The 23,123-nt window shown below is 39.2% G+C and overlaps 2 protein-coding genes across 3 annotated transcripts in view; both read left to right on the forward strand.

The window, feature by feature from the left end:
• The first annotated feature begins 3,463 nt into the window (after positions 1-3,463).
• On the forward strand, positions 3,464-17,399 carry LOC310990614 (cytosolic phospholipase A2 gamma-like). Of its 2 annotated transcripts, XM_083978069.1 has the most exons (15): positions 3,464-3,566; positions 3,806-3,855; positions 4,142-4,252; positions 5,665-5,807; positions 7,415-7,601; positions 8,706-8,811; positions 8,900-9,040; positions 10,002-10,067; positions 10,191-10,331; positions 10,533-10,679; positions 10,774-10,857; positions 12,475-12,629; positions 14,216-14,387; positions 15,838-16,006; positions 17,232-17,399. In XM_083978069.1, the coding sequence occupies exons 2-15, from the start codon at positions 3,832-3,834 to the stop codon at positions 17,278-17,280; spliced, it is 1,695 nt and encodes a 564-aa protein (XP_083834195.1). In that variant the 5' UTR covers positions 3,464-3,566; positions 3,806-3,831; the 3' UTR covers positions 17,281-17,399. The 2 variants fall into 2 exon arrangements, with proteins under 2 accessions (XP_083834195.1, XP_083834194.1); XM_083978068.1 differs by lacking the exon at positions 3,464-3,566 and having other exon boundaries at positions 3,649-3,855.
• Positions 17,400-21,694: 4,295 nt separating this feature from the next.
• LOC310990402 (carbonic anhydrase-related protein 10-like) overlaps positions 21,695-23,123 on the forward strand; it is a gene marked incomplete at both ends in the record, with an annotated part of 246,495 nt that continues 245,066 nt past the window's right edge. The window contains one exon of the mRNA XM_083977747.1: positions 21,695-21,755. Coding sequence (XP_083833873.1) covers positions 21,695-21,755 — 61 coding nt within the window. The remainder of the gene's footprint in view (positions 21,756-23,123) is intronic.

Raw genomic sequence — 23,123 nt, forward strand, 5'->3', positions numbered from 1 at the left:
GAAAATACACCCCGAGTTGAATTCGCCTGGAATTGTCCTTTAACTACGAAATAGTGATGTACGATTGGCATCTTTGACATGAGATTTAATGATGTTGGTAACAGTTTATTTGACGCCTATCTCTATAACGCATTATAACCATAACCATTATAATGAGTTATAATGCAGTTATAACACTGTATAACTATAGTTATAAACACTCATAAATGATCATAATGCTTTATAACAATAATCATAACACACTATAAAGCATTTTATCATAACTTATAAAGTCAGGTATTATAATATGTTATGTTAGTAACTGGCTGACAATGCCCACATTGATAATGCATTATAAATATAGTTATAATGTGTTATAATTGGCTTATAAACGTGTATAACTATAATTGTAAACATTTTTTCATAACAATAAGCATAACACATAGAGCATTATAACTTATTGCTTATTATATAAGCTTATTGTATGGTTATAATGCGTTATAGAGATAGGCGTCAAATAAAGTGTTACCATGATGGTAACTGTTGTGTCATAAATATTAAAGCGACACTAAGGAACTTTTCAACCTTCATAAAATATTTTCATAACTTTTGTGATGATACATCGACTTACAACAAGTTGAATGACACCTCTGTCATGGCCTGAGGGGGTCTGTATCTCTTTCTCTGGCACTAAGCAGCTTTGAGGAGCATGGTAGGAACCCTGCTCTCACGCTAGTGTTCATGGGAAATGGAGTCTTCCTTCACTTTCACTTTTGCGAGTCACAACAAGGAGGGAACAGGCAAAACAGCACTTTAGCAATGGATTATGTTTGTGTTTTCACTTTGAAATGATCCACTGGAAACAGAAACTTAGTTTTGATGTCTTTTGTTAATTTTAATGCAGGATATTTACAGGGCTTCACGCTAGTGTTCATGGGAAATGGAGTCTTCCTTCAGGCAAAACACTACCGCTTTGGTCCACAGGCGCCGCCAAACTCAACCAAAACTGAAAGTTCTTTAGTACTGCTTTAAAAAAACCAACACAATAGCTGTGTCCCAGCTCCGGAGCTCCAGAGGACGTGGTCTATGAAGGTGTGGTGTTACACAGCCTTCGTGATTGCGAAGGCCAAACCTAAATTAGACGGTCTGGCCTGTGGGGAATTTCCGCTGTGTGTCCCCAGCTGGGCCTGACCTGGCAACCTTCACAATACTTACCTTCTTTATTTCACAAAAACCTGTGCTGATTTGAACAGTTATAGCTGTTTAACTTATATACACTGTTGCCCATAAAGTTGGAATAAAATATCTTTTTTCACCTTTTGTGACAGTGTGATTTATTCTAAATATATCTTCTCAAAACTTTATTGCTCAGTCTCTTCCAAACACATCACTGTGACTATTTAACCAACAAAATTATTCCCACTTTATGGGCAACCGTGTATAATGTATCTGTATCGTATATCTGTCTGACTCGCTTTGTCTACATATAACTCTTATTCTGTTATTATTAAGAAATTATTAATTGTTTATTGTTCTTTATTACTTATGGTGTGTCTTGTACCTTTTTTGATGTATGACACCGTGAAAAAAACAACAACTAACTAAACTATTCTTTAAGTTGTGGGTTTGATTCCCATGTTGACAGAGATTACACCAGAAGTCTTAGGATAACTTGGCCATGAAGGCACCACATGCCTTCACTGCATTTCTCTGTTGAACTTGAAGGAGCCTCTGAAATGGGACAGTCCAGCTGTACGTCTGTGACACATGAGTCAGTGAGTCAAATGGACACTTGAATTCCAAAATATTATTATTATGAGACTCATATTGCCTTGTTCACACCTACTTTTATGATGGATTGTCTAGTCATCTTGAAATAACTATTGCTTCAAACTGAAGAGGAAAGGAAGAAACTAACATTAACATTACCAATCTAAAGTGTCTTTAGAATATGAACCCTTCAGTCCTCTTTAGGTTCAGGTGCCTTATTTTTCCAACTTAATTGTCTGTTATATGTGTTTATTTTTCATAGATTGAACTTGTCAGAAAATGTAAATCTACCGTTTTTGAACCGTCGCTAAGATGAACATCAGTGTATCAGTCAGGATCCTGAAATAATGCAGGACAAACTGCTGGACATAGAGAGACCTCTAGTGTATAATTACGTTACTACACCCATATAGGTACATTTATCATAATACATGCTATCTATCTATCTATCTATCTATCTATCTATCTATCTATCTATCTATCTATCTATCTATCTATCTATCTATCTATCTATCTATCTATCTATCTATCTATCTATCTATTTCTTTCAAACCCTCTTCTTTCTTTCTTTCTTTCTTTCTTTCTTTCTTTCTTTCTTTCTTTCTTTCTTTCTTTCTTTCTTTCTTTCTTTTACCCCTTTCAACTGTATTTTAACTTATTTCTATTTATCTCTAAATCTATTTTTTATACATAAATTAAGTGTTTGGTTGATGAAAAACAAATTGCAAAGAAAAAAATATGAAAAACTTAATTTTATTAAAATTTGACAACATGTCCACTGTAGTGAACAACAGGACTACATTGTTGTCATGTTGTTTTGACCTATAGAGGCCGACGGTGCACCTCAACCAGCTCTGTGTCTTGATCTCCCTCATCTGGCTCCTCATCTGAACATTTAGACTCTCTTGCAGGGTCATCGTCTTTCCTTGGACTCACATCCTCTGATAAATCTTTATCTGAATCTCCCTCAATGATTTTGTAAAGAATTTACTCCTCAGCCTCTTTTACGTAAACAGCTGTTCCTAAAAGAAAAGTGAAGCAAACACAAGTACAGAGTCCTGATGTCCACCACAGAGTACATTTGTAAATCAGCTTTTGTTCATATTTAAATTAATCAATTCAGCCCCCGAAATTCATTCTTAAACATTGCTGAGATGTTTGCTTCTAATAAACAATCAAAATATAACATTCAAAATGTTTTACGTAAATTGTCAATCTCATGCTCACCTTTACATTTTCCATTGTAAAGGGCCATGCCTTACGTAATAAAGTGACATGCATAGTAGAGAAATTAGCTAAAATATGATGTCTAGGACAGAAATGTAGTGCTGGGTCTCAGGAGAATATGATAATAAGAAGATGATGATACGGATGATAAAGTTTATAAGGAAAAAAAAAGTAAAAGCTACAATCAACACTTTTAATAAAGGTCATCCGTCACTCTGTCTTTTTCATGTCAGCTCCAACATTCATCACAGCAGCCCACATTAAAAACAACATCTTTCTTTTTATTGATTGAATCAATCATTGATTGATTACCTTGAAAGGATCAAATGACTTGACAGTTGAATTAAATTCAGATACAGTCAAGTAAAAGCAGAACCTCTGTAGATGCCAGCATTGTGGTAACAAAGGTAAGAGTGTGTGTGATTGGTTTAGGTAACGCTGACGCACTCACCACTCCGTCCTCCCTTCATTCTTCTCTGTTTGACAGCCTCTTTTGAATTGACATCTGGTACATGTTGAGAAACCGTTCCTCTGTTGCCAACATATGGTAGAAATCAGCCTGTGTGGAAAGGTTCGACTTTTATTTCTGTGTGAGTTAAGGCTTGTCTGAGTTCTTGTTTGAATTCTTTTCCTGAGCGCAGCTGTGTGTGTGTGTGTGTGTGTGTGTGTGTGTGAATGCCTGTTTCCACACACATGTTTGAGTGTGTCTGATAATCTTCACCCTCCTCTGTAACAGCATTGTGTGGATGTGGAAGGTCTTCTCCCTGTGCAGACATGCAGACTGGACACTTTACAGTTGTGTTGATTTGTCTTTGGCTTGTGATTCCAGGAGCGTTGGGAAGAGCAGTGGACACCATGGACAGTGAAGCATGTTCAGAGGTGAGAGATGCACTGGGATGTACATCATCAACATGACAACTAGGAACCAAAACCACAGCATTCCAGATCCGGACACCTTGATACTGCATTGATTTGTCTTTATGGAGCTGTATATTGACAAAAAAAGAAAAGAAAATGTAATGTAATAGCAACAAAAGACAAAAAAAGAACATTTTGTTGAGACATACAAACATATTGACTGTGTGTGCTATGTATTGTTTCTGTTATAGAAACTGTTGATGGGTCAAATATTTTTTGAGATATAATCAGTTGCTTTTTTCCTCAGAAACTGATCCGTCAGTCCGACGCGCTGTGTGCCGGGGAGCAGGACTATGTTGACCGGAGGAAGACAGTCATTCTGGAGTCACTCACCAGTCTGGGAATCAACTGCACTGCAGTAAGACTATAACTATTTCTATCTGTCCTATTTTGGTTCTTTTTCTTTTTCTTTAGAAATATGTTGTGTTCATACAACTATGGTCTAAGTCTTTACAAAACTTTTGCATGGATGTAACTTTTTTATTAATATTTTTTATTTATAATTGGGTAAGAGATACTGTGGTAAATTATGCAATATTATTACATCACAATACAAACATTTGAACATGTTACAACACCCCAAAAACAAAAAAAAAACAAAGACCCTAAGTAAACATAGATGTCAGTATTTGGAACCCTAACATACAGCATACACCCTACTCATATCAATGATATGATATTAGAATGTGTAAAAACAGCTGAGGGGAACTCAGAGAGACGGAGAAAAATATGATGGTTGTGAGTCACTTTAAAAGTGGTTCATAATCAGGATCAACTCTTTGTAGGTACACATGTGTTCATACAGCACATAAACCTGTGGAGGTTGCTTTGGAGAACGGTTTAGTTGAGTAAACAAGGAGTAAGTTATTTATTTAGGCTTCTGAGAAAAAAAAACTGAGTGGCGTTTCAACACAGTTCCTACAATATAAGTTCAGTAAAAACACTTCCTGGTTCCACAGGTAGGTTCCTGTAGGTGACCAGTGTGGGAGGATAATGAAGAAAACGTATTGTTCCACTTGATACATGGAATACAGGACCCACCTGTATTCATGTGACCAGAAGTGGGGAAGTGGTCATATTGAAATAAATGTAGAGATCCAAACCCAGTCTGTTCACAGCACTGCACTGCAAAAACTCAAAATCTTACCAAGAATATTTGTCTTATTTCTAGTCAAAACAAATCTCATTACACCTAAAATATGTATATATACATAAACATACATAGTTATACATAAAAAGTAGCTTGTTTTTAGACACTTTTGACTTATTTCAAGTCTATTTTCATTTGAAATAAGTAGAAAAATCTGATAGTGGAGCAAGTTTTTCTTCTTATTACAAGCACAAAAAACTTTCACTGGCAGATTTTTCTACTTATTTCAAGTGAAAATTAGTTTGAAACAAGTGAAAATGATCTAAAAACAAGTACATTTTTTGGTGATGAGTCTTATTTAAAGAGGAAAGAGATAAGTTTTGACTCGAAATGAGACATTTTGACAAGAAATAAGACAAATATTCTTGGAAAGATTTGGAGTTTTTGCAGTGTAACACTACATGAAATTGCAGAGAAGTAAAAAAAACAAAAAACAAAGACAAAACCCCAACACTCAATTTAACTTCAGTGTCTGCTTTGACATTAAAGGTGGTGCTTAACAATGATAAGACTTGTTGTATGTAAAGGACAGTGGCTTCTAATACCTTCATAAATAACCATAATAGTGAAGTAGCCTACACTAAACAGTACTCAGACCTCTCCGTCATCTTCCCAACCAGGATTCAGTTCCACACATCACGCTGCTGGCTTCAGGTGGGGGTCAGAGGGCGGCGGTGGGCCTGGTGGGCTCTGTCTATCAGATGGAGAAGGACGGTCTGCTGGACACGGTGCTCTACCTGGGAGGAGTCTCCGGCTCCACCTGGTAAGAACAATCACACTTCCAAGTTGCAGTAAATAATGACGGGTGGTTTTAGGAGACAGAGGTGAAAGTTACAGTGATTGGAAAATGGAAAACAGTACACGTGACGGGGGCCTTGTCTGGTCAGGACCATAAGCTCACCAAAAAGACAATAAAAACCACTTCAAAATCATTGGTTGACCACTGCCAGACGTAACAGATATCTACACCACCTGCTGCTAGAACAAGGCTCTACATATCCTAAAGGTCTCTACCACCCAGCACGGAGCTTGTTTTTACCTCCCTTCAGACAAGCGTCTGAAAAGCATCAAGGCACCAGTGGCCTCAAGGATAGCTTCTATCCACAGTCTGCTTAACAGTAGCTCTTCATGCTAAGTGCAATTTTTTTTTCTTGTTCATTGAATGTTGTCTCTAACTCTTTTATGACTATTTCTTTATTAACTGTTGTGTTGAAGGTTGAAGAGGTGTCTGGCACTGCTTTTCATTGCATTGAACTGTACACAGTACTTTGAATGTATATGACAATAAAACTAAACTAAACTAAACTAAATGAATTAGATTATATTTAAAGGGATAGTTCACCCAAAATTAAAATTTCACTCATTATCTACTCACCCTCATGTCGACTAAGAGCTGTGAGAATTTTCAGAGTCCTCCGTTCCTTCTCTGAGTTACGGGGGGGTCCGCGCAGCAGTATTTGTCCATATAATGGTTGTGAATCGATACCAACTTTCTTCGTCCAAAAAGACACACCAAAAAACATCCAAATGCCTCCATACTGCTCGTCTGTAATGTCCCTCTTGTATTGAAGCCCCGACATGAGAAATTGTTCACGCGAGATTTGCACTGACACAGGAAGAGCAGTGAACTGAGACACTGGGAGCTTCCGCTACAAACAAGCTTAAAATATAGACTTATTACATTTTTTTCGGAACAATTTCTCATGTCGGGGCTTCAATACAAGAGGGACATTACAGACGAGCTGTGTGGAGGTATTTGGATGTTTTTTGGTGTGTCTTTTTGGACGAAGAAAGTTGGTATCCATTGACAATCATTATATGGACAAATACTGCTGCACGGACCCCCCCGTAACTCAGAGAAGGAACGGAGGACTCTGAGGATTCTCACAGCTCTTAGTTGACATGAGGGTGAGTAGATAATGAGAAATTTGAATTTTGGGTGAACTATCCCTTTAATTACATTATTTACATCATATTAGTTTTATTTTATTTAAATTTACGTTATTTATTCTATTTATAAGGCCAGTTTTAGGAGCAACTGCATGTTACTCTGTGACTTCTGTATGTGACAAATAAAGTAATCTTGTATCTTGTATCTTGCAGACAGATATAAGTGGAGTCAGTCATAGATGTTGAGTTGAGCTTTCATCATTAGCTCTCCATTGAGAATTTTTGTGGTGTTGAAAATTAGAGCTTCTCCTTGTTTTAGCCCCAGGTTATAAATCAGACTGACAACACTGATGTATTGTCAGATCAACATTTGGTTGCTGCTTTAACTTTAAACAAAGATCTTACTACAGAAGTTACAGAACTAAGAAAACACACGATGAGTTCTCTTGACCCTTGTTTCTGTGTGTCCTCCTATGACAGGTCCATGTCCACCCTGTACAGTGACCCACAGTGGTCCAACAACATGGACGCAGCCGTGTCCAACCTGTCCGGTCCTGGCGTGGAGCTGGAGGAGGCTCTGGACTGGCTGAACCAGAGGGCCAAGGAGGAACACTTCTCTCTCACTCACGTCTGGGGGGTTTTAACATCTGCTGGGATCATGAAACAGGTACTAGGACAACGGTGCACAAAACTGCCCTAAAGGCAAAGTGCAGTAGGGGAGAGTGGGGTAAAGTGAGACACTTTTTACATTTGCTCCCCTCTAAGCGAGCTAAAATGATTTATCAGTAAAATTTACACATTTCCCATTAATTCAGGATGTTTCCTAGCAATGGAAATTATCAGAATGTATTCAGAACGAAGGACAGTGAAAATATGATTAAAAAAAAAAAAGTGGTCTCGTGTCTCACTTTACCCCAGCTCAGGGGTAAACTGAGACAAACCAGAGAAATCAATGGGGTAAACTGATCCTTTCCACAGCATCATGAGGTCCTCTCCTTCATGGCCATGGGGAAATGGAAGGGGCTTGAAAACATAATGGTCACATGACCAAAAATGTGTTCCGTTTTCTAGATACAGGGGGTGTCTCACATTACCCCACTCTCCCATATCTGTAAAAATGCCAAACTGAGAAAAACAGTTTTTTGTGTTTTTCATTGTCAGGTTTAAGCATCAAATTATGAACAACTACCAAGTCTATAATTGATTAGATAAAGGTGGACTGAATCAAATGTATTTTGTAGTTTGTCTTTCTGACCATTTTTGACCGTTTTATGGCAGATACTGCACTTTTGCCTTGGTATTAGCTACAGATACTTTGCCTTGGTTTTGCTCCAATGGAATTATAGAGTAATTCTAGGTAGTAGGGAGTACAGTACTCTTTGCAGATACGTCACTTTGCCTTGGTTTTACTCCAATTAAATGGAATAATAGCGTGGTGCAGTGGTTAAGGCGGCCGCCCCATGTCGAGGCTACAGTCCTCAACGCAGGCGTCCCCGGTTCGAATCCCGCGTCGGGCAGACCTTTCCTGCATGTCATTCCCCCTCTCTCTGCTTCCCCCTTTCCTGTCTATCTCTCACTGTGCTATCAAGTAAAGGCGAAAAAGCCAAAAAATAAAAAATAAAAAATGGAATTATAGAGTAAATTATTAAAATAAAAAGCCCAATAAATAAAAAAAATGCAGATACTGCACTTTTGTAGGGAATAAAAGTTCACTAAACACACGCTCCTTTTTTGTGGCTGTTTTTAAAATAAATATTGTGTTTCTCATCAGATGGACCTACGCCGTCTTTCAGATGAGGCCAGTAGAAATGCCACCAACCCTTACCCAGTCTACAGCGCTGTGGAGAAGCACTGCCTCGCTAATGGGCCTATAGAGGGTACACACACACACATGCATTATGCACATAGGCACCACCTGAATGTTTGATTTGTGCTGCAGTGCAGAATAACGCCTCTTTCTTGTAGGGAAGTGGTTCGAGGTGAGTCCTCACGAGGCTGGATTCACTGAGATGAACCTGTTTGTGGAAACGTCTCTTCTGGGGAGCAAGTTCCAGCACGGAGAGCTGCTGGAGAGGAAGCCAGAGATGGACATGGTAGAGTTACAAGGTGTGTGTTTACAGGTTCAACTGGTTCTGCAAAAGAAAAAAATCAGAATGGTGAGAGCAGCGTGATGTAAAAACCAGCTGAACAACAGTGAAGTGTAAAAAAAAATTGCTTCATAACTTCACTTTTATACATTTGAATAAGCTGCTTTCTATGTTGTGGTGGTTTGTACTTATAATCGGCTTATTAAATGTATTAAAGCCCAAACAAACTTGAAAACTTCAAATTAATCAGGTCATTCTCTGTAATATTAACCAATTATGACAAAATAAACAAATCAAGTTCAACACTGAAAAACTTGCTGTGATCAACCTTCACAGTTTTGATTGAGTTCATTTGCAAAGCAGATAATTCTGTTTTAAAAAAATGTTCAAAACTATTTTTAATTATTAATTACACCAGGTGATATCAGTCAAACCAAAGTTGTGTGACTTTCACCAAGGAGATGAGACTTACGTAACAAAACAGACATAGCTAAAAAAAAGAAAAAAAAGAAGCTTTATTGAAAACAACACTATGCAAAGAATAATTCAAAAGCATCAGCTCAGCTTTTTCAAAATGGCATTTATCTGCTTTTGCAAATGAACTCTTCGTTTGATACACTATTTTATAAATGGAAAAGGAGAAACAGAGATAACTTGTGTGAAGTAACTCAACCTGTTCTGACTTTGATGCATTGTGTGTGTGTGTGTGTGTGTGTGTGTGTGTGTGTGTGTGTGTGTGTGTGTGTGTGTGTGTGTGTGTGTGTGTGTGTGTGTGTGTGTGTGTGTTGAAATCACGAGTTAGGAGGTAGTTTGTGTTTTTCTTTAAATGTGACTTTTGAGGGTAACATTTATGCTTTTTTGTAAATGTATGTTTTTGGTATTTTGTTATTATTTGTGTGAAACCTTGGACGTCATGGGATGCAAGACAAATTTGTGATCTGACAATAAAGTGTAATCTTATCTTATCTTATCTTATGCAGGTGTTCTTGGTTGTGCGTTGGCTCATGAGGAAGTTGTCATGGACTTCATCCCTGCCTGGCTTAATGGTAACACAGTGACTTCTACCTCATCATCTTGCATCCTTTCTGTATAATGACACATGAGAGCTCAGCTTACAGCGTTGCTCTGTGTGTGTGTGTGTGTGTGTGTGTGTGTGTGTGTTTGATCAGTGCCCGGACAGGTAGACAACGCTGCTAGAGGATACCTGCGTGTATACAACACCCTGGATAAACTGCTGGAGCTGATCAGTAGCACCGTTACAGATCCTGCTGCTCTGTCTGACCTGGGCCAGCTGCAGAGAATACTGAAAGGTGATAATAGTGATGATGATGATGATGATGATCCTGATGATGATTTATAGCAGTTTCTCATTAAATTCAGACAGGAATGCCGTCACTCTCTCACTTTCCTTCCCAATCCAATTTTTCTTTTTTAGCCTGTGATGAAATCGTGTCACAGAAAATGTCTGATAGAAAAATCCACCGAGCCCATCAGATTCTTATCTCTTCCAGACAAGGTAAACCATAATGAGTCTTTGCTGCTGGAGTCAAAGAGTGTGGAGGAACGAGAACAACTCTTTCAGCAGCTGAGTCTGCTGCTGCTGGCTGAGGTTCAGACCTGGGACCAAACTCTGCAGGATGGAGTCCTCAAAAGATATGGTCAGTGTACAGTATGTTATTAATAACAGACATGATTTATTCAAACGAGAGGGAAACAACATCTTTCTACTCCTTCTCTACCCGTTTACCTCAGTCTCTCTGATCACGAAGAAAATCATTCCTCTGATTCTGAAGTGGGAGTGGGGAACGACCAGAAACTTCCTCCACCAATACCAAGGTGAGAAGACACACACAACTCTTCAGCAGCAATACCAATCAACTTAAGTAAAAAATGAAAATAAAATAAAAAAGTTCTGTAAAACTACAAGCCTATATTTTGCTGGTAACACTTTACAATAAGGGTCCCTTAATTAACGTTAGTTAATAGTACATTATTGTTACTGTTTACAGATATATTAACAATCATTATTATGTATTACTTAGAATTAGCAAACACATTAATTAATGTAGCCTATTAGTAAGCAGTTAATTAACGTTTACTACTCAAAGTTAGTTAATAAATTAAAAGTTGAATAATTTATTATTTTATTTAACCTTTATTTTACCAGGCAAATTGCTTGAGATACAAAAATCTCTTTTACGAGCATGGCCTGGCCAAGATGTTAATAATAATATTAATATTAATATTAATAATGTAATAGTTATCATTATGTATGCATTACTCAGCATTAATTAACACATTAGTTTATATATTAATTCTTAATAATGTTCTAACTAATGTTAATTAAGGGACCCTTATTGTAAAGTGTTTATATAACACTATAACTATAATAATATAGGACCTTCAAGAAAATTAATTAAGCAAACAAGACCTCGGTGTTAATCACAGATAATCATCAAAAACTGATGAACACCTCAGTGTCTGCGTTTTTTTTTACACAGCTGTCAGTCATCAGCATGGTCTTAAAAACACACTGCTCACACAACACCACAACAACACCCAAGAGCGCACACATTAAGTTACTGATTAGATGGTGAACAGTTATTTAGCAGCTTTAAAGACGGTGACGGTGGCCTCAGAGGAGCATGGGGCGATGAAGTCAATATCTAAACCATTTTACAATATGTCTGCTGTTTCCTACTCCTTCTTCTTTCCTTCCCCCTTCTACTTCGTTGGTTTATTTATGCATGCAAATCTTGCGAAACCTGCTCTCTGACTGGATGGATTTTCCGTTCAGGCTGCCGTTCAAACATGGCGGCACAAGATGGCGACGCTCTGAAAACCCTTGCTATAGGCCTATGTATATATAAAAGGATAATTATAAGGCTATGACAACCAACCAAATTTTATTTTATAGTGATTATACCAGTGGTTCTCAGCCTTTTCTGGCTCATGACCCCATTCTGACATCACAAATTTCTGGCGACCCCGTCAATCAAGATTCGCCAGCTCAGATATTTTCATATGCTGCATTTTATTTGAACTCGATTTAAATTCGAGAAAGTGAAAGTATAGAATACAGTTGTTTAGGATTGTGTGTGGTGTTTTTATTCTTTTTTTAAATGAATAATTAGTTTAAAAAATATTTTTATTAGTAATTTTTTTAAATCAATTACTGGACATTTCAGGCAACCCCATTTGAATTCCAGGCGACCCCACATGGGGTCCCGACCCCAAGGTTGAAAAACACTGGATTATACACTTAGTAGTGTGTTCAGATTTTGCCAATAAACCTTGACAAATATTACACACTGGACCTTTAATAGCCCCTCATTTTAACATATAAAATGGGAACATCCAATTGTAATAAAAGAGAAAAAATGTAACTTTACCGGTCAGCTTGTTCAGGAGATATTCCATGTCTCTAACGTAGTGAGTTGTTTGTGTTGTCAGATTACCCCGTCCCTCCCTGCCTGCGCTCCAATGAGAGATTCCACCTGGTTGATGCCGGCCTGCTGATCAACGTAGCCTACCCTCCGTTTCTGGGAGAGAAGAGAGACATCGACCTCATCATTGCACCAGAGTACAGCGCTGGAAACATGTTTGAGGTTAAAGGGATAGTAGCATTTTTTTTAAAAGTGGGGTTGTATGATCTACAAATAGTCCCTAAGTACTTTAATTGCAGTAGAAGACTCTCTGCACTCCTCCCGTTAGCAACGCCAGCCCATAGCCCTGCCCAGAGATTTACAACATACAGTGTTGTGAACAGACCCAAAGAAACGGCCTATTTTCGCGGCCTAAAAGAGGTTTTACCTGAAAAAAAAATACACAGTTCCATTGTTCGCTCTAATATAATTTTTTCCAGCCCTTCAAAGTGCAGGAAAAACACAGTTTTTATTTGGACCTAACCAACTCACATATCCCTCCGCCCAGGGTTAGTGCCCGCCGATCAGCAGTTGGTTAGGTCCAAATAAAAACTGCGTTTTTCCTGCACTTTGAGGGGCTGGAAAAAATTATATTATAGCAAACAAGGGAACTGTGTATTTTTTTTCCAGGTAAAACTTCTTTTAGGCCACGAGAATAGGCCGTTTCTTTGGGTCTGTTCACACCAGCTCAGGTTAACATTATTAGCTACTGGATACAAGAACTGACCAATAAGCTTCACTCTGCAGTAAGCTAAAATGTACCATCTTTACAATAATAAAGGACTGAGAGCTGGAAGTGAGAGGTATTTAATCTTTAATGTTAAGACAGCCTGAAAAGAGTTAGATCATTGCAACAGATTTAATCACAAAAGTGTTTTTCAAGTGAGACTTGTTGCATGAACAAGGTTGTGAAATGAGCTGTGAACTCCACAGATTCCTCATTTTTGATCTCAGGCTTGAGTCTAATGCGTCATGTCTCTATATGGTGAGGAACTGTTTGAACAAGCAGCCAGAGAAACCACATTGTGAGACATCAAGACAGGATTGTTCAAGAGCATCAGGAGATTACTGCACATGAGATAAACCATCCATACATTAATTCATAAAAAAAAATAGCTCTTTGTAATTAATACAAATGACCGAGAATTTTTCCTGTCGGCCATAAGGAGAAATTCAGCCCTGGACTTAATGTACAGCGTCAACTGGACAATTGTAATGTCATTTTTCAACATATTGAAGAATGTAATATTGCACTGCAATAAAAGTTGAGAGGCTCACAAGAGTCAGATTAAAAAACCAATGGTTCAGCAGAGTTTTGGTAACAACTCCCTCTCTGCCCAGTAAAACCTTCATGTCTGCCAGACTCCAGCTCATCAGCCTTTGAGTTTTACAATTATTGCCCAAATCACTTCAGACATTTCCACAAATTTGAAAAAACCCACAAAGAGCCACAGTAGTTGTCATGGTTTTGCAGGCTGAGTGGTGCTAACTATGAAAAGTGAAATTACATTTCTGTGTAAAGTTCCTCTCTAACAAGATAAGACAAATAAGCAACACTGACTTTCCTGTTGTATGTTTGCAACTGCAAACACTGTTCACAATGTCTAATTACAACCTCCAAACACTCAATAATGAATGTATAATGAGCAGGGGCGGGTCCTGTGCCACCATGGAAGACCAGCCCCTGATAATGAGGTATTACAAAGTGAAGTATTTGACCTATGACGACTGGCTGACTGTTTGAGCGGTGCCTCTGCTTCTCTCTTCAGACCCTGACTCTAGCCAGAGACTACGCAGCGGAGGTGAACAAGCCTTTCCCAGAGATAGAAGACAAAGTCCTGGAGGACAGAGACTGGCCCAGAGACTGCTACGTGTTCCAGGGGAATGAGACGACGCCCACCATCGTTTACATGCCGCTCTTCAACAGACAGAACTGCAAAGGTCTATTATTAAACAGAAAGCAGAAAGACATTCTTATCAGCTGCAGCTCTACATTTTCCTCAGTGCTAATTAGCACAACGTGTAAAGCTACATGACAACACGTAAAATATAACACCTGCTAAAGGTCAGCATGCTATCATTGTCACTGTGAGCACAGCACCACTGTGCACAGTCCCTAATGTGGCTGTAGACACTTGTTTTTACATTAAAATGCAATGGAAGTAGTATAATTAAAGGGATAGTAGCATTTTTTTAAGTGGGGTTGTATGATCTACAAATAGCCCCTAAGTACTTTATTTGCAGTAGCAGACTCTCTGCACTCCTCCCGTTAGCAACGCCAGCCCATAGCCCTGCCCAGAGATTTACAACATACAGTGTTGTGAACAGACCCAAACAAACGGCCTATTCTCGTGGCCTAAAAGAAGTTTTACCTGGAAAAAAAATACACAGTTCCCTTGTTCGCTATAATATAATTTTTTCCAGCCCTTCAAAGTGCAGGAAAAACGCAGTTTTTATTTGGACCTAACCAACTGCTGATCGGCGGGCGCTAACCCTGGGCGGAGGGATATGTGAGTTGGTTAGGTCCAAATAAAAACTGTGTTTTTCCTGCACTTTGAAGGGCTGGAAAAAATTATATTATAGCAAACAATGGAACTGTGTTTGCTATAATATAATTTTTTGGATGGAACTGTGTGTGTTTTTTTTAGGCTGTTTCTTTGGGTCCATTCAACACTGTATGTTGTAAATCTCTGGGTAGGGCTATGGGCTGGCGTTGCTAACGGGAGGAGTGCAGAGAGTCTTCTACTGCAATTAAAGTACTTAGGGGCTATTTGTAGATCATACAACCCCACTTTAAAAAAATTCTACTATCCCTTTAAATGTATAGTAATACAATATGCAGTATATTTCAGTTTGCAAACCTGCCATGAACAATCCAACGTTGTCTGTGCTGTGACAGTGTTGCCACTCATGGACTCTTCAGTGCCTGTAATCCACAACTTCCCCATGGTTTGATTCTGACTGGTTTAGAAATGATGCATCCATGAGCTCATAATCAAGTTCAGACATGTTGGGACACATAGTGGTCCAGTAGCCTGCATGTTAAGGAGTCTGTCACAACTGACTTTTGGAACAGATGCCTTTATGCTGCAAACCTGTTCCTGGGTGGATCATGGTTGTTGATTCGGTTGTGTTCTAATTTTTGTGTTTCAGTATTTGGCAACACTGAAAGTGGACACAGACAGAGGTCTGAAACCTAGAGGGACTCAAACATGGAGCTGATCAGCTCAGAAGATCAGCTCCAACATTGCCTATTATGTTTATAAGCACTTCTTCTAAGCGCTAGTTTTGCCATTTTCCGGCCCAGTTCCCCTTTATACTTTTAACAAGGTGTCATGGAAAACGAGGTCCACGTGTGATCGGTGCCTAACTTTCCCAACTGTTTTTATAGATGCGGAGGAGTTCAAAGCAAAGATGGACGAGTTCTCCACTTTCCAGCGTCCCTTCAGCCAGGAGAAGATCCAGTCTGTGTTGGAGACGGTGAAAGCCAACATGAAGAACAACAGGGAGACTCTGCTGAGGGAGATAAACAAGGCCGTCGTCCGGAGACAAAGCAAGAGGTAGGGATGTGGCTGAGTGGCAGGGTGTGTTCAGTGACACATACACATGTGTGTACAGTGTGTCACTGCCAGTGTCAGTTAAAGGGATAGTTCACCCAAAATTGAAATTTCACTCATTATCTACTCACCCTCATGTGGACTAAGGGCTGGGAGAAGTTTCAGAGTCCTCCGTGGCTTCTCTGAGTTACAGGGGGTCTCGGCGTAGCAGTGCATGTCCATATGACGGTTTCAAATGGATACCAACTGTCTTGGTAACAAAAAGACACACCAAAAAACATCCAGATACCTCCATGCTGCTCGTATGTAATGTCCGTCTTGTATTGAAGCCCCGAAATGCGAAATTGTCCCCCAAAAAATTAAATAAGTCTATTTTTCAAGCTCGAAGCTCCTCTTCCCGGTTCGTCAAATTTGGACGAACTGGGAAGAGGACGGACCCTGGTTCGTCCAAATTTGACGAACCAGGAAGAGGAGCTTCGAGAAGCTTCCGCTACAAAACAAGCTTGAAATATAGACTTATTTAATTTTTTTCGGGGCAATTTCGCATTTCGGGGCTTCAATACAAGACGGACATTACATACGAGCAGCATGGAGGTATTTGGATGTTTTTTGGTGTGTCTTTTTGTTACCAAGACAGTTGGTATCCATTTGAAACCGTCATATGGACATGCACTGCTACGCCGAGACCCCCTGTAACTCAGAGAAGCCACGGAGGACTTTCAATTTTGGGTGAACTATCCCTTTAAAGCTGAAACTTACACCTCTCAGTAGATCCTGGCTAGGGTCTTCTCCGTTGGGAGAAATAGAAATGGCAAGAGACCAAGGTTCCCCCAAAAAAGCCACTATGACTTTTAGTTAAAGTAGTAACCACTTTTTGTTTTTTCTTATAAACGTATAACTTGAAACAGTTGTTCATACGATATAGTTTATTTAGATTAATTTATACCACTTCCCAGAATGACTTGTGACAGGTCTGGACCTGGCATGTTATGCTTAATAAGAGAAAATTCCAAGCATGAGTAAACCTCTGTTTATGAATCTGTTCACACAATGGGTTCTTGCATGAGGTCCGTTGTGTGTGAAAGAAGATAAAGGTGAATAATAGAGTGCGTTAACGTAATACCAGTGTGTCACTGTGTGAGTCAGACAAAGGTGCAGTTGGCTGATGAGTCAATAACTGATCAGAAATCAAAACACATCCTTTTCTTAATTGTTTCCTCTCTTCCAGGAAGCCGGAGCCCAACCAGAGTCCTCTTGCAGGTTGTTCAGTTTTGTAAGATTTTTCCATTCCTGACCTGTGATACTTACTCTGCTTTACCTTTCCTTATATTTTTTTAATCTCTTTTGACTTTTTTTTTAATATGCACTAAACGCCAAAGCAAATTCTACATCTGTGAAAACCTACTCAAAAATAAAGCTGATTCAAGATATGTGGTGTGTTTTGTATATGATTGGCCAAGTCAGCGTCTCTCAGGATAAAATCACATGACATTGCAGAAAAATACAATCCCCTTATCTCATAAGGTTATCCTCCTTTAACTTGCTAACACTAGCTAACACAATTAGTTCAATACTCATTAGGAATTCAGCTAAGAAGTGTCTGCCGGGCCTCCTGCAGTACAATCCATCTCTTACAACTATATCCAGTCACACATAAATCTATACTATAAAGTTCAAAGTGTCCCACCAGCTGGCAGCCCCACAGGAAAATATTTGAATGTGAAAGGTTGTCTGTCATGTCTACTATAATCATGCCCCCAAAGCAGTGATTAGAAAGCAGATTGTCTCTCTTTCTGTTACTGATGATACATCTCCCCCTTAAAAGAAAAGCTCCCTTCAACCGCAGCATGAAAACACATGGCAGGGCTTTTCATTTCAGACTGGCAGCAGGTTTTTGCTGCTCTCTGCTGGACAACACTGAAATGCATATATTTTATTGTAGCATGCAACATGTTATTGTATGTTACAAGGAAAAACAATTTCTTCAAGTCAAAGTCAAAGTCAAAAACTTGCCAAACTTTGCCGTTTGTTCATACACAAATAGGAACTTTTGTGCAGTTGTTCCAGGTTAAATGGGAAAAACACAAGGACATACAAGACACAACGAAAAACACTTTAAAAGGCTCGAGCCTGGGATTACTGTAAAAGAAGGACAAGGACATAACAATTCTAAAAAGGCCAGAGATCTATCTGTATATAAATAAAGTGTAAAAAGTGCCAAGTGCTACTGAAGTAGGTGCATGTTGTATTGCCATGTGCCCGGGTTCTTTTGTGTTTGCTAAAAGCTAAAGGCCAAACAATGTCAAATATCATTCAACATTCAACTTTATTGTCCCCAAAGGGAAATTCATGCTGCAGAAAGACAAAAAAACACAGAACATATAGAGCACATCCACAGAAACTCTACACAACATTGAACAACATTGAAATGGCAGTACCCCAGAGGGCAAACTGGGAGCTGTTCCATACAATTGAGGTAAAACAGTAAATAAATAAGTAAATGGAGTGTATCATAACTGTTTAGTATTTGAATTACTGTAAGTTGGATGATGGCTTGTGTTATGAACTACAAACAAACAAAAGCCACATTGGGAGGCATGCAAGCCCAGCAGTCCCCGCGCTCATGTTTTTTTTTTTTTTTCCAAATATAGACATTTTTAATTTAATATATTACACAGCCGTTGTGTACATAAAAACAAAATCAAATAAATTCTATTTACTTTTATTTCTATGTTTGGTTTGATTTATTTGATTTGGGATTTCCACTCTTCCATACATACAGATCTTTCCAGAGAATCTCAAAAGAATTAATGATCCCTGATGTTTTATTTATTTTTTAATCAAAAACCAGATACTGGTTATAAATTTGGTGTTTAAAAGCAGTTACTTTGCCATAGTTGGGCTCTCCTTCCTGTTTCATTTTGTCTTGTCTTCCTGTGTTCTCCCTCCTGTGATTCCCTCTTGTGTCACACCTGTGTTGGATTTCTGTCAGGGTTTTGAGTAACTGGACCCAAATACAGACAACCGTGACGACAGGTATGGTAAATAAAACAGTTTATTTTTCTCATGGAAAAAACAAAAAAACACGTGGGCAGGTATATAAAGGAAAACTGAGCAGTAATGTAAGAAAACAAGAAAACATAGAGCACCAACACAGGGGACAGACGCAGATGATCCAACAAAGTTCAATGAGAAAAAAATTAAGTTAAATACGAGAGAAATGAGACACACATGAGGTAATCACAAGAGGGGCAGCACAGGAAGACAAGACATGGAACTGTCATTAAACAGGACATGAACAGGAAACCGGAGACTGACCATGACATACTCAACCTAAATAAATAGTTCCTAAATCCCCTAATATCCCCTCCAAAATTCAGGAGACATGGTCTGGAATTGCCATTTTTTACAACCTGGACCTTATATCTAGCATACAATACGATCATTTACTCACACAGATAACTTTGGTGTGTTACGCCCCAGACTTTGTTGACCCGGAGGGGCATAACAATGGACCCACCTAAGACAACACACAAAGACACTAAATTAACTAGGAAGAGGTTGAATACAAAACATAAGGACAATGCAAACTAAGTAGACATAAACTACAAACAAACAAAAGCCACATTGGGAGGCATGCAAGCCAAGCAGTTCCCACTCTCATGTTTCTTTTCCAAATAGTAGCTCTGTGGTGTAGATAAGTCCAAATGCTTGTTCCTCTGCAGATAGTGGTGAAGTGTTGGGACTCTGAATCTGTTATGACCTTGTGAGCAGATGTCAGAATGTTTCAATATGACATCACAGAATCAATTTCCACACAGTCTTGATTTAAGTCTAGAGGCAGTTGAGGAAGTCGAGGACGAAGAAAGTGCTTGTTTCACCAACTTGGAACCACAAGAGGGCGACACAGAGACACTGTCAAATGAGTCAAATAGATAGATAGATAGATAGATAGATAGATAGATAGATAGATAGATAGATAGATAGATAGATAGATAGATAGATAGATAGATAGATAAACTTTATTGTATGTCACGAGTGACAGAAATTCGTCTTTGACAGGCTCGTATAAAAACACTAAGAAACAAACAAACATTAAAAACAAGAATGTTGGCTCTCTCTCCTTTAATGTGTTTCCTTCTCCTGTATGTGTGAACGACTTGGTTTTGCCTCTCTTGTGTTTGTTGCTCTATTCTCTTCATACACTTTAAAAAAAAGATCTGTATGTCTGTTCTGATTTAGGGTGTGAAGAGGAGGATGTCTCAGTTAAACAAACTGTTACACCCCTTGTGACGTGTGAGCTGTAATATTGGGTTATGTATAGAGAGGAAATGGAGTGAATAAACTTTATAGTTAATAATTTTTGATAAACAATAGATCACTTGTGTCATTTTTCAAACGAAAAGGCCAAACATTTACTTGGTACAGGCTTCTAAATAGTTGCTACTTTCTCAAATAATCTTTTAGGTGTGGACTGAGAGGAAAAGCTATCTGAAGGTGGTTTTGCACCATATTCTGACATTGTCTGCACTAAAATGATGCAAATCTGACTGATATGTGTATAGACCGTCTGGTAAACAAACAAACAAAACGTACGTCTTCCCCAGAATGAGGGAATAAATTAGCTCCATAAAATGCTTCTTTATAAAAGAAAAATAGATATTTATATAACTGTACACGGCATCTATACAGCATGAAGACAGGGAGCACGCCCGGTGAGAAGGGAAATTATCTCCAGAAATAAGACAGATCTGGTCCTGAAGGATGATGAGGACAGACACACACCGCTAGATGTCGCACCCGGTCCACAGCAGGAGATCCAGAGTGTCATTATGAAAGCCACCTGCACACATCACAGTGCTGCTGCTGCATCTAGAGCTGGCCGCTCCGCAGCTCTCACTCTCATTTCTGTACAATTAAATCCATCACAGGTGACAGGTGATTCGCTCTTCATCACTGACGATGATGAACTGTGTCTTTTAGATTGGAATAAAATCACTGAAATCTGACAGTGTCTGCTTGAAACGTTTTATATTATCTCCCACAAGCAGCCTGTGGTCTGTATCAAAGTTTTTCCATGCCATGTTTCACCGCGTTATTTATTCATTGGTGGATCTATGACTTATAATTGAGCATTCATAAATTAACTTGTGTGTGTGTGTGCGTGCGCCTCACAGAGATTAACTCTGTCATCATACAGCATCATTAGCATGTAGTCTCTGTCAGTCAGTCAGTCTGTGCGCTCTTTACGCGCTTTGCTTTGTCACTAAAGTTGCCTGATCCGTCAGCAGGCGAACCCTGCGCCACCCAACACCCACCCGACCCGATCCAAAGGAAAAAAAAACCAGAGTGGGGGGAATGCATGATGAAAGATTTCACAGCTGAAATTTCTCACGGGTGGATAAACAGATAGATGAGACAAACGAGGGGAGAAGGGTGAAATGCTGTCAAAGCAGGCACCGCACCGCACCGGGAAGCGAAAGAGGACAGTGCTGTGAGGGCGGATCTCCTGCGAGGCTTCAAACCATCTCGGCGCTCCGCGAGGACGAGACGGGGATAAAGCGAACCAGGACCGGAGAGAGGAGAGGAAAAGGGAAAATGCTCAAAGTTTGGCCGTGTCGTCTGGAAGTGCGACCCCGCAACGCGCCGTCCCGCAACAGCTGAAGGAAACGAGCATGAATTGAACGAAGAATGCATGTCGTTTGGGATATATCTGTGATTTTTCAAGCATATATCATCTGCACATCATCGGGTAAGAAGACATACAATATCATCATAGCAATGTTTAACTTAAAGGAGTCGTTATTTAACAGTAGGTCACCTAAAGTACTTCAGTTCAGTATCAAAGTGCGCTCACCTGCATGGATCAGGTGCTTTCACTTCTTTATGAAGCGTGTGTTTCAGTGTTTACTTGTGTCAACAGGCTCTTTGTTAAGTTAAAAGACATGTAGAGCTGCAGCCAGTGTAGATTCACACCACTGAGATGATTGATTTCGTGCATGAAAACGCACACATCATAACCCAGCATTTTGATCAGTAGCATCTGGCACACACACACACACACACACACACACACACACACACACACACACACACACACACACACACACACACACACACACACACACACACACACACACACACACACACACACACACACACCTCTCTCTCTCTCTCTCTCTCTCTCTCTCTCTCTCTCTGTCATACTGATCAGTAGTAGCCTAAATACACAGGCTGACTCAAACGGTCTCCCACTGTGAACACAAGTAGTCCTCGGATATCACTGTCAGTGTGTCACAGAGCTCATACAATATGGCCGTGCCAGTGCGTGGCAACCATCCATTACTGTAAGACAGACACACAAATCCCTCTGTGGGATAAAAGTCTGACTTTATGCTCCTCACAGTTTTCAGTATTGACTTCTGCACAAAGGCAAGGCAAGGCAATTTTATTGTATTTGTATAGCCCTGTTTTTACAAACAGTTTGTCTCAAAGGGCTTTACATGGCATCATAAAAACATCCTCTGTCCTTAGACCCTCACATCCACTGAGGAAAAACTCCATGGAAAACCCTTTTAACAGGGAAAAATTGGAGAAACCTCAGGGTGAGCAACAGAGGAGGGATCCCTCACCCAGGACGGACAGACGTGACATAGATGTTGTTACATACAAGACAGATTACAGTTTATGTCACAGAATGTGCGAAATATGGAAATGTTAGCAAGAGTTGATGAACTGTAAGAGTTGAGACAGGCTGATTGTAATTTTATCAAACAGGCACATTTTCATGCAGAATATGCAGCAACAGGGATTTTGACCCACGCTGGGCCCCACTGGCCCATCACCCCACCTATTCTCAGGCCAGGCAACAAGAATCTGATACTCATGCAAAATAAACAATTAACATTAATGAATAATAACAAACAAAAATAAATACACATTGACCTTTAAACAATTAAAACCAAAGAGCACATTTTGAAGTAATACATGTGCCAAATAGAAAATAGGAACAAATTGAAATACAAAACAGTTGCACTAGAGGAAAGGTCAACTGGTCATCAAAATCATTAAGTTTTTACCACTTGGGGTTTGGGTTGTACAAAACAAATTTATGCAAATA

This window comes from Trachurus trachurus, assembly GCF_905171665.1.
Source record: "Trachurus trachurus genome assembly, chromosome: 8".
Lineage (NCBI taxonomy): Eukaryota > Metazoa > Chordata > Actinopteri > Carangiformes > Carangidae > Trachurus > Trachurus trachurus.